The sequence below is a fragment of the Ursus maritimus genome, unplaced genomic scaffold (assembly GCF_017311325.1).
Source record: "Ursus maritimus isolate PB19 unplaced genomic scaffold, ASM1731132v1 scaffold_20, whole genome shotgun sequence".
In the NCBI taxonomy this organism is placed as follows: domain Eukaryota; kingdom Metazoa; phylum Chordata; class Mammalia; order Carnivora; family Ursidae; genus Ursus; species Ursus maritimus.
Genome location: NW_024424453.1, coordinates 44,004,302 through 44,022,025, shown reverse-complemented (window position 1 = coordinate 44,022,025; position 17,724 = coordinate 44,004,302). Strand labels below are relative to the sequence as shown.

The 17,724-nt window shown below is 39.6% G+C and overlaps 1 protein-coding gene across 6 annotated transcripts in view; it reads right to left on the bottom strand.

The window, feature by feature from the left end:
- The window catches only part of RBMS3 (RNA binding motif single stranded interacting protein 3), a 672,596-nt gene that overhangs the window by 519,328 nt on the left and 135,544 nt on the right, over positions 1-17,724 (bottom strand). For 4 of the 6 annotated variants that reach the window (XM_008709549.2, XM_008709575.1, XM_008709554.1 and 1 more), the window contains exon 2: positions 8,633-8,805. In XM_008709549.2, the coding sequence (XP_008707771.1) occupies positions 8,633-8,805 (173 nt within the window). The remainder of the gene's footprint in view (positions 1-8,632; positions 8,806-17,724) is intronic. The other 2 variants (XM_040636892.1, XM_008709559.1) reach the window with 1 other exon arrangement.

Below are 17,724 nucleotides of genomic sequence, written 5' to 3'. Positions count from 1 at the left end.
CTTACATCTGCCTGTGATGCCCTTCCTTCTGAATATCATATGCCTGGCTCCTTCTTGAAATTGAGAGCTCATCTCAAAGAGGTCACCCAGTCTATAATAACCTGCCAGTCATTACTTACAACCTCCTTTTCATGGTATTTCAACCTTCTTTTCATGGCATATTCTGATGTTTTCTTTAACTATTCATTTATTGGTGTATTATGTCTCTCCATGAGAATGTAAGCTCTATGCCAAGACTTAACCAGTCCTTAAGGTATCTGGAGTGCTTGGCACCTAGATGACATTCAATAAATACCTTTGAATAAATGAGTAAATAAACAATGGCAGTAGTGAAGCAGAAGAGGTGTTGGATATCATAAATACCAAGCTATTGAAATCTATGTACTTTGGCAACTATTTCTTGGCTGGCAAAAGAAGTGACTCCAAGGGTTTCTTTGTTTGTTTGTTTTTGTATTTAATCTGAATGACTGGGTGGATGGTGGTGCCATTTACAGAGAAAGAGAACACTGAAGAAGGAACAAGTCTAAGAATAATCCTTTTTTGGACAATGAGTTTGATAGCTCTTGGGATACAAATTTGGAATCTTTCAGTGATAATGAGATAGGATCTAGGACTAAGAGAAGACTCCATGGGCTGGAGATGTAGATTTAATAATCATCAGAACAGCTGAGGTTATTTAAGTAGACTTTGTGAAGCAGGAACAGAGAAGGTCCAAACTCTGGAAAACAGCAAAATATTCAAGAGGAAGACAGATAAAGAGAAGTTGGAAAGAAGAATCTCCAAAAGGTAAGAGGAGACCCAAGAAAGAATTTGATAGCCCCGGAAGGACATTTCGAGAATAAGAGAGAGGTAAACAGGGTTAAGTAACACAGAGATCAAATAAGATAAGGACTAAAAAAGTCAACTGTATTTGGCAATTAGAATATCACTGGGAAAACCAAAAACCAAGATGCCCTCTGAGCTTGCAAGGAGTCCTGCCCTTGAACCTCAAGTTCCTCATAATTTCAGGAACTCAGCAAGATACCTGCATGGAATTCTACTTCTCCCAGAGCTCCAGGCCATTAGTTGGCACATCCAGAGAGAGTTCATCACACTCTTCCTCATCCCCAGCTATTTTGTGTGTCTACCAACACAGTAACCTATGTTAACTTGTGCTCTCAACGGTTTTGTTTTTATTTTTCTCTTCTCTGTTTCTAGGAAGAAGTATTAGATATCAGCAATTCAAATAAATAGATTTTGGAAAAATCACAGACATTCAACAGAATCTTCTTCATCCTAAGTAATAAAAACAATAACAAAAGAATGGTCAATGAATCAGGACAATAATTTCCAGGATGCCCCCCAAGCGCCGGAGGATTACTTTTTTATCATTTACTAGATATGTTCACTAGACTATAGTCAGCAAGAAAAATGTAAATATATATTAGTTTAATAACATGAGTCAAAATAGGAAGAGTTCCTTGCTCAATCATTAATTAAATGCAAATGTTATTAAAAGTGTAATGTTAAAGAAATGTTTGACTTAATAAAAATTGTGTGAAGAAGGAAAGTGAGATCCTTCCAAGGACATTCTTTAAAGTGCTTTTAGAGCCCTCTTTCAGGGCTTGATTTTCCATGCCTAAATCTAAAAATCCCATTTTTTTAATTGGAAAATCCAATTCACCCCAAAATTATCTTAATAAAATTTATTTTTAAGTCTTCTGGTTAATTGAAAACAAATTTGTAGCTCCTAAGAAGTTGCTAGATTCTATGCAAGTCAGAGTAAAGAAGTTAAAACAGAAGATTAAATTATATTTTTCGATTAGCATGAGCATAATTCACTCCAGGGAATCCCAAACTTTGCTACATATTAGAATTACCTGAGCTGACTTTGACAAATCTTAGTCTCTAAGCAGACCCCTCATACGTTAAATCAGAATCCCTGGGGGTGAGATTCAGACATTAATATTTTTTAAATTTCCTCAAGGGATTGTCATAGGTGTCCATGGATGTGAGAACTCATGTAACTTATGCCACCCTCATTCTCATTAAATGAATGTTTTAGTGGTTACGAATAAGAGCTTTGAAGTCCAAGCTGGTTTTGAATGCGGGTGGCTGCATAAACTTGGACAACAAGGCCCCTAACCTTTCTGAGCCTCAGTTTATTCAACTATTACTCAGTAATTATTGTTCCCACTTCATTAGACTTTTTTAAAAGATCTATTTATTTATTTGAGAGAGAAAGAGTATAGGCACGTATGTGCCTGAGCATGAGGTGGGGGGGGGGGTGGGAAAGGGAGAGAATCTCAAGCAAGTGCAATGGCAGACGTGGGGCTCAATCTCACAAACCATGAGATCATGACCTGAGCCAAAACCAAGAGTCAGATGCTTAACCGACTGAGCCACCATGGGTGCCCCCATAAGGCCATTTTGAGCATTAAATGAGGTAATATAAAAACTTAGAATATGTGTTACGTAATACACAATAAATGCTGCTAATATATATAAACATAATGATTCCTTATTAATGATAATTATCAATTAATTACAAGCCAAATACTATGTCCGGTTTATAATTCATAGTTGGCAAATATAATTGTACATAAATCTGAATTAATACATGTAATCAAGTATCAGATCTATGCTGACTCAATGACTTAGACATCTAGTTTGGACCATAAAGGCACTGTCTCATTTAAATTACACAAAGGAGGGTTCAGAGATCCTCAAATTCACTTCCTTTTCACACCTGCCTCCATACAGATTTATGACACCTCAAAAGCAGCCGCGTGTAATTTGAGTCTGACTTTCAGGAGAAAGCTACTAATAAATTTCCTTGGGTCTTATTAGAGGGAACTTTTAAATCTTCGTTGACACAGTAGGAAAGAACTAAAAGAAATTTCCAGTCACATTTTTCTTATTTACTCCGTTACTCTGGAGTGCATGATGACTTGTTTTCCTTTAGTTGTATCTGAACAGTTTGACAGATTACTGTGACAAGGTTACTTTTAAATTGATAAAAGGTTTGATTGTGTCGGTGCATTTGTCAAAACTGTCTGACACCATGTATAATGGACTCTGCACTCGGAGCCCGGATGACACTTGAGTCTGCTGTAACTATTCAGCGTCCCGCACACACCCTAAGCAGACATCCCACAGGGTTGGGTGAAAGTCGGGGAGATTAGCTTGGGCAGACCCTCAGCTCTGGAGCTCAAACCCTCTTACTTTGGTCTGGCTTTTCATCCGGGGCATTTCTCCTCTCTTGTGAAAAGCTAAAGCGACATTTACAGCTTCATTTTAAAGGGAGCAATGCTAGGGTGTCATAACTTAGCAAAGAGAACATTTACAGAGAAAAACGAAGGGCAGGACAGCAGACTTCTGGTCTTCTGGTGATGACTGGAAATACGTGTGCACCTAGTCAAGAGTCTCCCTACTTTCCCTTCGTTCTGCCTCAGGTGGCCTTAGCACTTTCCGCATGCTTACTTTGTAACAGAAGAACAATTCACTCTGTACCCCCGCAGTGTTGTCCTCAACACTGGAAGTGAGGCAATACACGGCCAGAGCTTTCTCAGGGCAATGTATTAGTTAAAATCAGTTAAAGTCTTAAGGTTGGTTAGATAAAAGATATTGTAGATGTACAAAATATAAATGCATCATGATTTTTGTTTTCGATTTTAAATTCTATTATGTTAAATATGTGGTTTTATTTTTTTAAGAGTAATTTCAATATCACGTTTACAATCATATCGGAGAAGTTACCAATTTTTTTTTGAGAGAGGAAATATAGTTTTACATGTAAAAAATGATTATACCACCCAAATTTTGGTCCAGAAGTTGCAATACTTTCTCTTTCTCTCTCCTCTCAAGTCAAATTTATCTTTCCCCACATCTCCTCCTCTTGAGATAAGCACAAAGGGTATATAATCCAAGAATTCCACCCATGATCTCCAAAAGAGAACCCCTCCCACGATTATAATTGTATAGTTAATAGGAGTTTTTGATTTTCATTACGTTTGCCCTTACTGCTCTTAATATTGCAGTCCTTAAGTGTTTAATAATATCTTGATGGCCCATTCATGAGTAGGTACGAAAAAGAGATTAAAAAATCACTGATTTGGGTCTTCCGTGCCACTTCACCGTTTCATTCGGAGTTCATTTGATTACTTGTCTCTCAAGTCTTTCTTTTTTCATGGAAAAATAAGTGCATTTAAAAAAAAGACATCTTTCACCACACATAACTAGTCTACCACCACAATTATTAACCCTCACACCTTCTCTGACTAAATTATTCTTCCAGCTTGCTTTTCAACTATTCCTACCCTGATTGTCCCCTGATCTCACGGGATGCCTTCTTTCCACTTCACAGCTGGAATTTTTTGAAACTAAAATCTGACGGGGTCACCTTCCTGTTTATGATAAGCCAATGTTTTCCTCCATTGCTCTTAACATAAAACACATTTTTTAAACATGATCCACAAAGAAATCACCTTATCCCATATTTCCATATTTCCAGCTCCTTTTGCCCCATACTCTACCTCTCTGTCTCTGCTATAACCACACTGGCTTTCTTTCAGCCCCTTGATCTTGCCATGCTCCCTCCAACCATTGGCTCTACACACATGACGCTCTGCCTGGAACGCTCTTACCTTCCTTCCCCACTTGTAAAACATATTCTTCGTTCTGATCTTACCTCAATTGTCACTTCCTCAGAGATTCCTTTGCTCGTTGCCCTAACTCAGGTAGATCCCATGTGATAAAGACTCTTGGTTCCAAGTTCCTCTCCTTTTTTTTTTTTGAATTTATAGTTGTGTTGTTTTTGTTTTGTTTTTTAGAAAGGTGGGAGAGGCCGAGGGAGAGGGAGACAGAGATGGAGAGAAGTAGACACTCCGCTGAGTGTGGAGCCCAATGCAGGACTCTCTCTATCCCACAACCCTGAGATGATGGCCTGAGCCAAAATCAAGAGTCAGATGCTTAACCGACTGAGCCACCCAGGTGCCCCTAGTTGAAATTTCATATCTAATTATATGATTATTTCATTGATGTCTATTTTCCCTAATAAAATATAAGCTCTGCTAAAGCAAGGCCTTTGTCTAAATTTACTCACCACTGAGTCTTCAGCACTGTATCTGGCATGCGGCACAGGTGCTCTGTAAATATTTCTTGATTGAGAACACAATAAAGTTCCTTGAACTTTCTCAAGTCACGTTACAAAGTCTTTAACTATAGTATCTCCTATTAGACACACCATGTGATGTACTCATTCGAAACATAACTAGAGAGGTTTCCCAATGAGTGAAATCAGTTTTTAGTCTTGTTTTCTTTTCCTTGATTTTACTTGTGATCTGAACATAGAAGCTTTGATGATGAATGTGAATAGAATCCCTCAATAAGACTTTGCTCTCAGATTATACATTGAGAAATAATGTAATTTCTTTTCTTTAATATCATTTTCTTGCCGTTCATTAGTATTAATATGGATTACTGTACTGTAATACCAGATAATTCAATATATCTCTGCTTATTTTTGGTATATCTCTGTTTTTTCTATTATTTTATTACTATGGTTATTAGCAAATACTGCATTTCCTATAATATAAGGAAATACTAACTGTAAAATACTTATAATTCCATTGAAATAAACATGAAAAATCAATCCTGGTGGCAAGTTCATTGAAACCTACAAATCTTATGTTTGTAGGTAAGATGTTTTTAAAGTGTTGGATGAGTAATAGGAATATAAAATGATTTGAATCTTTAGAAAACTATTAATGTAAAATACTAATGACCGATGCAAGAGACCAACTCTACAAGAGAGGAAACGTGATTTTACAAGTGACCTGCATCGGTCTTTTACCGCAGGCACCCCCATATAACAGGTCTTACCACTATAGCTAAACCAACTCAGGCTGTGGCCCTGCCAACACTGGAAAACGGGGTTGGGGAAAGATAGAAAAGTATCCAAGAGCAGATTTTACCACTAAATAATAATGAGGGCCGCAATGAAATATTAGAATTTTAGGGTAAAAGAAGCTTAAAGGATTATCAAGTGTAAACCCATTATTTCATACATGGGGGAAACCAAAGTTAGGGTGAAAACAAGGCATTGGTCTAAGGCCACACACCCAGTTGATGGCAGAGCCAGGACACAAAACCAGATCTCTTAGCTATTCCCTCTACATTATGTGGCTTGATCACATCAGTTCTCCAAAATTCTCTAGGAAAAATAATCGGAGCAATAAACCCCAGGTCCAGACCACTTCAGTAACTGGAGAACCCACAAACATGTTTATAATAACAATACCATGGGTCCGATCTTATTAGCCAGCAAAATCTAATACGAACAAGTAACCAGTACCCTCTTCACTCTTAGCATTCTCTCAATTTCTCCGATGCACAGAAGAACATTAACAGAACTTCTTCCCTCAAAAATAATGTCTCCGTGTCAGTAAATCTCTTTCCTGGGTTAAAAACATCAATACAGGCTTTTAGGTGACATTTTCCATTTATACATTTCTGGCAACATTCTATCAAAAGTGGACACAGGACACAGAAATCTGTAGTCTAATGCTACATCAGTGGTGTGTTCAGAAACCAGCTCTCCAAAAACATAAGATAACATTTAAATTGCCCTTGTTTCTACGGCTTGCTGGCTCCTGTGGTGTAAATACTCCCACCATGGCTGATTTCAAGCCACTGAGTCTGGAACACACCACACATGGGATTCCTGAATATTTAACGATTGATCCTAATGCACCAGTCAGAGGCAGCTCCAACACACCACCGGTAGTCCAGGGGACCTAGAAATAATCAAAGTCAACCCACTCTTTCAGAAGAGGAAACTGAGGCTCAAAGAGAGTAAGTGATTCGCCTCAAAGTCCCACAGTGGCTGAGTGGGTTTTAATGAACAGGACTCCACCTCGACTACCTTCATAAACTAATTTCATAAATGTTACATGTTAGAAATAGTCAGTGGTCTCCATATTATTGAAGAGAGAAGTGCTCTTTCTCAAAAACCAGCAGCAACAATACCAGAGAGCCTGTTAGAAATGCATATTCTTGGTCTCCATCCCAGGCCTGGTGAGCCATTATCACTTGGGCCCAGAAATCTGTGTTTCAACAAGCTCTCTGAGTGGTATAGAACAAAGAGAAAATATCTTCCTTAAGCCCACCAATATTTTTTATAAATGAGATTTCAATACGAGTCAGAGATAATGGCTACCCTTTTTCCTATCAGCATCCGTTAAGAGATACTTCTTCTGAAGCTTTTAACATAAAGTCCACAATCTTTCACATTTCCGAAATTTCTTACTTTTCAAAATAGTCTATGTGTTTCTAACAACACCAGGAAAAAGTTGAGTTATTTACCTTCCAAGTCCAAACCCAACATTTCACAGACCAAAACCTAACATATATTTATATGTCTTAGCCCTGGCACATTCCTTTTGTTTAAATAACTGCTTTTAAGGAAATATTTCTTTTTCCAAGTTTTGCCCTACCTCCTTCACAAATCAAGGTCGTCAACAGCAAGAGCCCCCCTCCCCCACCCACTGTAACCCACACATACTGCTTTGTTAATTGCTTATAGAGTTATGTATTCGTGTTCTGGTTTATCAGTCTCTTCCTGGTGTTTTGATATTTGTTCCCAATCTTAAAATCCAGAACAAAGACAAATAAATACTGTCCGCTTTGCTTTCCTCTTTCAATATTTTAGAGTTTGGAAAATTTACAATATAAATATCCCCTCAACCTTCTTGTGAAAGCATTGCAAAAGAGAAGAAGAAAAATTGAGTAATAGTTTCCCCAAATTTAAAAATACCCAGCTAAGGCATATTCAAATGACAAATAGCTGTACCGATATTCCTTTAAAAATAATCAGACAGCAATTTAAAAATACAGGTCCACGAGTCTTAATTCATTATCCATTATTAATTTCATTTAGAGGGCAAACCTAAATATGTTTATTCTATTTGCACAGAAATAAGAGAGTCAACAACCTAAGTGTTGGTAGATAAGAGATTAACAAAAACATTTCCGAAGGGCGTTTAATCACTACCACATTTCCTAGCAAATCCAAAACTTCTTGCTAAGTATGGTTCTTGGCCTTGGTGGGAAAGAGCTTCACTGGAGGTATACAGAGATGTTTTCAAGGAAACCAGAGTATTCGTTTTATAATTCCCCAATTATCTGGTCCTGGCTGAACTTATATTTACCAAGAACTGGCCAGAAAAGCTTTGCAACAGGGGAGGTCACCGTCCTAAAATCCCCTACTTCCAAGTTTTTGAGATTCCCTTCACTAACGCTTCTGCAGAACAGCAGCTATCTTTATGAAATTCACCTCGGATTCCACCAGCCATGTGGGGCTTGAAGGCCCAACTAATGTTTGCTCATCGTCTTTCTGGTCAATACCTGCGTATCTGCCTGCAGTCCCAGGGATGCCTGCTCAGGAACCTCCCCTCCCCCAACAAAAAGCACACAAATCCCGCTTGCTGACATAAGCTGGACTTAGCCCTCCAATTGAACTCTTCACAGAGTCTTCCTCACTGAGACACCAATAAAGGGGAATACCGAGTGCAAACCTGAGTCCTGTGTGGTCTGAGAGCACAGGAGCCAGCGTGGGGGTGAGAAAGGGCGTGGGGAGCAGAGGGGCACTTACGGTTGGCACAGCTTGATTAGGTCCTGGTCAGTGGTGCCTGGTGGAAGGCCTCGAATGTACAGGTTCGTTTTACTCAACTGTTCCCCGCTGCTGTTGCTGCTGCTGTTGTTGCTGCTGCTGTTTGTGCTGGGGCTGGGAGGAGCCATGGGGTGGGGAGCTGGTGCATAGGACTGCTGGAAACAGAAAAGGCTGTTACTGGAAAAACAAAGCCAGCACCTATTCACAGGCCAGCAGCGCAACTCGAAAGCAATGCAAGCTTCTCGGCCTCTCTGATCCACTCATGCACACACATCTTTATGTCCCAGCCTGTGTACCCCTGAGATCACTTGCTCCACCCCCCACCCCTACCCCAGACCTGCCTTTGGATCAGTGTAAGTTAGCCATAAATGGGACAAAAAGAAGTTCCCAGGTGCTCCTGACAGTGTCATATGGCTTCCTAGCTAGTCTGCTGTGATTCTCCTGAGACCTGTAAAGTAGCATGGTACCTCCCTCCCTGTTACAAGAACATAGTTCTTTCACTCTTGGCACCAAAGTCCTGCTTCTAGCTCGCTTCAACAGCCACCCATCTTCGCTTTGTCTCTACTCCTTATTCCCTCCTTCTCTCCAAAAAAACAAAACAAAACAAAATGAAACACAAAAAGACACACTTCCTTCCATTATTGTCTTCACCATCCCACTCCAGCATAACTCCTGACACATAGAAACCTCTCTATAAATGGCGAATCTATGAATGAACAAACAGATGGATGAATCTATCTTACCTCTTTCTCCCACTCCCAAATCTGCTTCTTCATGGTGAATGCCCTTTGTTTGCAATACTGAGCCACCAATCTCTCACTACAGTCAAGGTTCCCTTTAAATTATTCTAGGGTCTCAATCTAGGTAGCACGGCCAACTTGGAGGGGATAATTCTCTGTTGTGGGGCCCTTCGTGTTCATTACATTGTACGTCCTCCATTTTTCATTGCAGGATCATAACAGCATTCTTGTCCTTTACCCACCAGATTCTAGTAGCACCCATCCTCTAGTTGAGACAACCAAAAATGTCTCCACACACAGCCAAGTGTCCCCTGGCAGGGGGAGTGGGGGATCTCTCTCCGTAGAGAACTATTGTTCTAACCTGTCAAACTATTTCATAACAACATAAAAAGAAAATGACCCCCAGCAACTCAGAGTATGCAATGTGAGAGTCTTTATAACTATACATGCCAGAATTAGTAGATATATTACTCACTATACTTTATTTCTTTGTCTAATGGGCAAAGCTGCAAAAGTTCTAAAATTACACTGACTATCTGGGTTTGCACCCTGCTATGCCTCTTACTGGCTGTGTGACCTTTGGATGGTGACTTAACCTCTCTGAGACTCAACCTTCTCATTAATATGAGGAGTATAAAAATAGTACTCTCAATAGTATGTCACAGAGTCTCTATGAAAACTCAATGAGCTAATGTAAACAAAATGATTCCTGGAAATTAGTAAGTGCACAATAAATGTTAGCAGTAACAAAAATGCAAGAATAATAATCATGATAATAATAGTAGTTCTTAATTGTCTTGCTACTGATATTAGTCTATACAACTATTCCAGATATTCTCAACCATAAACTACAATGTTACCTAAAGGCACAATGAATACATTTATCAAGTGGGATGTTCAGCTAAGTTTTAACCTGAAGATACATTAGCTGTTTTATCAGGGGTGGGAGGTGTGTACTTATCAAACAGCAAGTAGGTGCTTAATAAATACTTCAGCTGTATCGTGTACAATAAATAAGTGAATGAACACAACACTTAGCCCATAGCAACAAGAGGCCAAGTTTTAGCAGTATCCAGCCTTGTTTCTTGCTATAATAGTCTGTTTTACACCTTCCAGAATTACCAGATTTGCCCCAGTCCATATTTCTAACTGGCTATAGGACAATGTCTCTTAGATGCAGTATGTCAAATAAAACTCATTATCTCTGCTTTCTCATCTCCCAATTCCCCACCCCAGCCACCCAGCACAATGACCCCATTTCTTTCGGTGTTGCTGACATTCACCAACCCCCCTACTAGAAGCTTCAGTATTAGCTTCATCTGCTCCTTAATTGTAAATCTCAAAACAAAGTCAGCTACCAAAATCTCCGAGAGGTTGCTGGAAGCATACTTGTCTCTGAATTCCCACTGCTTCCTAGGCCAGGGTCTGGTCCATCTTGTAGACCCACCAGACCTACCATCTGAACCTTCCTCCCTCATGCTCTCGTCTTAGGGAGGAAAGTGAGGGAGAGGATAAGACAGAATGGTTTAATGCAAACACAAACTGGTCAAGAGTGTCCTGGGCAGTTTCTTTAAGGAATGGGGAGGGGGGGAACAACAGACACAACAGGAGCAAAACCCAGAGCCTCCTTCTTTGAAATAAACATTTTGTCAACCATTTCTTAGGTATTACCTCATTTGTTACCAACATTTTTACTGTGGAATTTTACAACAAATTACACAGGAGAATACTTTCTGTCCCCAGTGTTTGAGTAAAAGAAATACATCTATTGCCTTTTGGAATTTAATATCTGCATAAAGCTGCATGAAGTTTCTTGGCTGGCATGAAAAACTATTCCTCCTTGATCTAAGAATTCCATTTTGGGGAGCGTGGGTGGCTCAGTCGGTTAAGCGTCTGACTCTTGATTTCTGCTCAGGTCATGATCTCAGGGTCCTGGGATAGAGCCTGGGGTTGGGCTCCATGCTCAATACCAGATCTGCTTGTACCTTCCCCTTTGCTTCCCCTCTCACCCCTCCCCTGCCCACACGTGTGCAGGTGCGCTCTCTCTCAAATAAATAAATAAAATCTTCAAAAAAGAAGAAGAAGGAGAAGGAGAAGAAGAAGAAGAAGAAAAAGAAGAAGAAGAATTATTATTATTATTATTATTATTATTATTATTGTTATTATTATTCCGTTTTGCTCCTTGGATGCCCCTTGACACTTAAGCTCTATCTCTTTACAAGTCCTGCACCTAGTAGGTGTTCAACAAGTCCTTGCTAAAGCAGCATCCTGCTCTCTGTATCTCCCAATGGGGCAGATGGGATTTATCTTTTATTTCCATTATGTGCTTTATTTTCTTAAATTTCCCAGGGCTTTTTAAAAGCTGTTTGTTGCCACTTTCACCTCCCCTCTCTCCAAATTCTTTGAATTCCATTCTGTACTGAGGCTTCTTGTAAAATGAGACTTTGTTTAAAGCAGTTTTTCCCATTGCATAGCTTTTAAAACTACCGGGGAGCCACAAAAAAAGAAAAAAGAAAAAAAGAAAAAGTCACCAGCTTTATCTATATGATAGCTCTGATGGACCTGCACAGACTGAGTCCTTGATTGATCAAATAAGAAAGCATTCTCTACAAGATGTTCAATGGGTGCTTACTTACTTCTCCCCCACACCCTCACGGGTCTTTGTAAGCCTTTCCATAGCCAGAATACCATTTAGTAAATTGCATGGTGCCTAAAACAATAAATATGCCCTCCAAAGTGCCCGATGCATTCGGTAGGACGAAATAAATAAATAAACAAAACAGTCAAAACCAAATCAAAGTTGTGATGACCATAGGGAACTTGTGTGCATGGAAACGAGGTATGTAATTTATAGAGACAGTAGCACCAGGCTGTTGTGGAGAAATGATGTATTTCAAAAGCCCTTTGAAAAAAATACACAATCAAAAGTGGTTTTCTACGTCTTATTCTTGTTTGGGAGTTCTAGAAGTTCTGCAGAAAGAGGTAGACTTTTCCAGTGTGATTGAGCCAATCAACCCACAGATTTTAAGACCCAGTGCCCATCTCCCGCTAATCCTTAATATTTCATTCATCCTTTGATGATATACTGAATGATTCAGCTAGCGGTCCTCATTGTAAATCATTCTTTGGTGTTAAGAATTATAAATTCCCTCCTCTCCACCCACTTTCCAAACACACATCCTTTAATCAACAAAACATTGGCAGAAGGTTCCCAGAACGTCTGACAAATGCAAAGGCCTAAATGAATTAATTTGTGAAAAGCAAAAAGCATTGTTGTATGCTCTGGTGCCAAAGACAAATGACCAAACTACAGCATCTCAAAAAAAAAAAAAAAAAAAAGGAGCAATAATCTTTAGAGGTTAATGGGTCACAGCAACCACTTTCCTAATTAAAAGTGGCTCTGATTCCTTTCTCAATTCTTTTGTCTTCAGATGGATTTGGGATTTTATCATCCATTCGCTTTTAAATCATTTTGGGGCACAGAGGAAGAAATTTTAAAATGTTAGTAAAAAAAAAGAATTTATTTTCCCTCAGATGAAACTGACTTTGCTATATTGCTCAGAGTCACACTTTATAAATCCTGTTGAGAAGCAGCGAGGACTCACAGTTGGGGTTACCGAACGCCGTAGCAGGGCAGGGAGGTGCTATGAATTTGCAGTGTCAGCTTGGCTAGGACCAGTCAGAACGGCACATTTTCAGAAGAGGGCCTTCAGATGGCACTCGATTGAAGGAGCGAGATCGGATTTCTCTTAAACCTGCACATGCTTGGCAAGTACACAGATTTCCCTCAGATGTGCATTCACAGCGGCACAGCTGGGAGGGTCTAGACGTTCGGTGTCACGGGATGGGGTGAAAGCCCTCTGAACCATGTGTTGGGGCTGCCACATCCATGAATCAGGACCAGTGTCCTCTCTGGGAAATTAAATAAAATGTCTTGACATCCATTTTGGAAGATAATGATTCTAATAATTACAGGTAGCACTGGCGGTGTGCTTCCTAAGCATTTTAAGTAACAGCCCAATGAGGCAAATAATACTCTTCTCATTCTCAAATGGGAAAGCGGAAGTGCAAGACGGGCAGATGACCTTCTCAAGGTCACACAGCCCAAGCCCCAACCTGAACCTAGGAAGTCTGACTCCAGAAGCCACGCAGTCCTCCCCTCCACACTCTAGAACTTTACGTATTAAGGGCACAGGCACCAGTACACACGAACGGCTTTCTGACCGTGAACTTTGGAGGAGGACACTGACAGAGGCCGTGGTGCAGCCAAGTACAAGGCAGAGGCAAAGAAGGATGAAGGTAAACAGCATACAGTCAAGATGGAGGTTAATATGCCTTTTCCTCTATCGGAATTTAAACGAAGTCCATTTTAAAATTTAATTTCGAAGGGGAAGTGACCAGCAGAAGCAAGCATGTTATGAGTTTTCAAATAATGTCAAACCAGTGGGTTCATTTGTCAAGATTCATGGTGTGTGATTGGATAACAGGAAAATGAACGGGCTTGTAGATCACCTTAAAGAGCTGACTCATTTGTGTGCTTTGTTAATATGCCTCATTTTTCAAGTTTGAGAAGTGAATCAACCGGGTCCTCCTACATTCCTATAAAATGTGTGATTTGTGTGTGTAGGTCTGGAGGGAGGTTCGTTGTGTTTTTAACCCCTATGTATTTTGGAGGTTAATTGAATATGAGGAATATGAGTTATGGTTTTGTTTGTTTGTTTTCCCTTTTTTGATGTTTTAACAGAAAGCATTCGATATAGCCAATAAATGCTGCTCCCATATCAATAGGGTAAAGCAACTCATTAAAGATCATCTTTCATACCGTGTCAAACATATTAGATGAATAAAAGGCAGGGCTGTAATACACACGCACTAGCTAGCTCATTTTAACCTGGAGCTCTCAAACGCGTCACTATTGACATTTTGGACAAGATAATTCTTTGTTGTGGGGGGCTGCCCTGTGCACTGTAGGATATTTAACAGCACCCCTGTCCTTTACTACTAATGATAGGTGCACGACCCTCCCCCCAAGCTGTGGTCACCAATAATGTTTCCAGATATCGTCAAATGCCCCCTGGGAGGGGAAAAGCACTCCTGGTCAATAATCAATGCCTTAAATAGATCCGGCCCCTCTCCTTGAAGAACTAATACCAATACAATACCCCTCGTGGAACAATAATAGTAATAATGGCCTACAACCCACTTCATTGAGAAACCTCCTCACCCACCCAAGTTCAACTTCTTACCCCCAAGTATACGGTGTTCACCTCCCCGTGCCTCTACCCTCCGTAACTAAGACGTTGGTATGCCAAATATCATCTGTAGCACACCAGGTCTGAAACATACTTCTTCCCCTTATTGAAAACATAACTCTTTTACAAAGAGAATTTTAAATATTTTTTGCATGCAATTCCCCTTGGCTGGGAATCACAGGGCCTCGATGCCAAACTGCAGTCAATTCTATTCCCAGCATCTGGTTGCTGGCAGGATCCTGAAGCAGTTGGTCTGGTGGTTTTTTGGAGTAGCCTTGGACTCCATCACACAGCAGTCTGTTCTGCTGATGGTCTCCCCAATTTGTTTTTATTCATCTCCAGTGCAATAGAATTTGTACTCTTTTATCCACTCAAGGGTAAAGCCCTGGGTAAAGTCTCCCATGGGACTGACATGCCAAGTCTTTTACTATCCAAAAATGAATACAAACCACATTCCTGTCTTAAATCATACATTATTTAGCCTGCACGTACACATGCAATCCATTGCTCGGTGGATAACACTGCTGCAAGCTATTGAATTCCTCTCCCAGACGGTATAATTTCCACATAACCTTGCTTCTGCAGACCTCTCCTCTAGTGTGAACACAACATGAGCGAGGAGACATGGCGAGAACTGTAGCAGTCACTGGAGTGCCTATAATAGCCTCAAATGAGTGTGTGTACAAATATTGTCCATGCGAGCAAGAATAAACGCAGCTAAACGAGTATCTAAGGCACGACATGCGATTTTAGCCATGGTTTCACGAACCACATATATTACAGCTTTGCAATTTTATGCCAGGCAATTGCCCCTCCATTATTTAGAATACGACTATAGAAAACAATCGTTTCAATTACACCTTTTATAATAGAGTTTGGTGAAAACCTGCCCCACTTCTCTTTTCCTGCCCACAGATCAGATACGGAAATGAGCAATTAAGGCCAAGACTCCTCACAAAAGGCAATCACTTGCACATTCTCTGTCTCTTGGTAATGGCCACCGTCAACAGCAGCAACCTGGTGTTTAAGAGCTCCACATTGCCCTCTGGGCATCCTGCTGGACCACTAACTAGGCACTTAAACCTCTAGTCACGAGTAAAATAGGAATTGTGATGATCTCACCTCATAAGACTGCTGTGAGGCTTTAATATATAAATTACACATGAAATATTTAGCACGGTGCCTGGCACAGAGTCAATACTCAATAAATACTTGTTGATCTTAGTATTTTCACCAGCATCATGACGACACAGATCCTTAAAAGAAACACTGCTCTCTGAATCCCAGGTGGAGTAATGTACCTTTCAGGGGGTGCTACAACAGTCAATCGCTTATTTTTTTAAGCATGGGAGCCACTGTTCTTGAGATGAAACTATGTCAGTAGAACTGTGGTTTGTCATTTTCATCGAGAATCAAAAAGTAATAACTGAGCACTGATGAAACAATCACTGTGGATTGAATGACTAATTAGTTTCAAGGTATTTACAAATCACTATTGAGGTTTTATTAAAATTCTGTTAGGATGAGATTCACTTTTGCAGTAAATATTAGTTTTTAAAAACCTCAGCAGATTGCATAATCACACATTGCTCTGTGCTATTTACAAATAGGATTAATCTAAAGTCATTGAATTCCATTCAGAGGTTTGGATATTAAATGACATTTTAAAATTCATGGTACTTGGAAACACAAGTAAACTAGTTATTGTTCATTTCAAGCACCTATAAACCAATTTCATTAACAAATTTACAAGGTAGAGACGAGTGGCTGCTATAAATGATGCCAACGGCCTTTTATAAAGATTGCTCAGTTCTCCAAATGCTGGTGACGTCTGGCCTTTGCTCCCATCCATCCTTTAATTTGGCCAACTCTTGATCTCTTTAAGGAAAAATAAGCAAAATTAAAATACATTTCAAAATTTGAGGAACTCATGGCATTCATTTAAAGTTCAAGTCTACACTAGAAAATAACCCAATACTCATGATTCCAATATTAATAAGGATTGATTCCTCAAGCAAAGAAAAAAAAAATGAGCCATGATTGGTACCCAAGGTAGAGATTACAATGTCATCTATTCTACGGACAGTAATTTTTAGAATCCCCCAGAAATATCAAAAGTGACTATAATCCTGGGATGGGACCTCTGTTCTGTTTGTCCTGGGTGCATCTCAGAGATCAACTCAAATACTTGCTTTTGTAGTGGGCTAGAATCACTGGGGAAAGACTGAAAACCCAGAACAGATCACCATAACTGCTTGTGCAGATCTCTGGGAGAGCCAATGGTCAGCATCTCAATTCCAAAGGCAATTGGAGATAAAGAGGAGATCTTACAAAGAGTCAATTACTTGAGTGTAACTATTTGACTCTGTAAGATCTCCTCTTACCTTATAAGACATGTTTACTTAATTATTTTAGGTTAGTTTTTTCCCCATAATCTCTATTTTGACTCACTTCCTATTTTTTTTTTAATATCCTATGTTCCCTAATCCAATAATCTGTTTCCTGAAAACTACAATCAGTAACATTGTCAACAATTAGTTGCCCTAGCTTTATGATGTACGCTATCCTAAATAGAATGAGGACCGGCGGATGCAGCTTACAGGGCATGACTATAAGATATGTTGCCCTAGTACGTTATTGCGACTAAATGAACACTTTCAAAGTTTCTTCTTCAGTCATGAAAACAGATATAATGAGCCATTTCCACTCAATTTGATTAATTTCCATATTAACAAATCATATTTCTGACTTGGTTACTAGTAGCTAATGGGTAATAGAAGTGAAGCATTTTGTTTCAAACCATGTATAACAAAAATTACTACCAATAATGGAAGGCCAATCAGAACACCAAATGGTATTAAGACTTTTTTGATCCACTAAATGATTCTGTCCAATTAGATCAGAATTTACTTTTTCTGAAATTAAATCTATGTTGACTTAGGAGAAATGCAATAATAGCACAAAGAACAAGAGCAGTAGAATCTGATTTCTTTATTGAGGCTTTCATCTCACATCCATGATGGCTCTCCAGCCCCCATCTAACCCTGTTTTGCTCTATTTCCAGTGCTCGTTCACCTCTGTT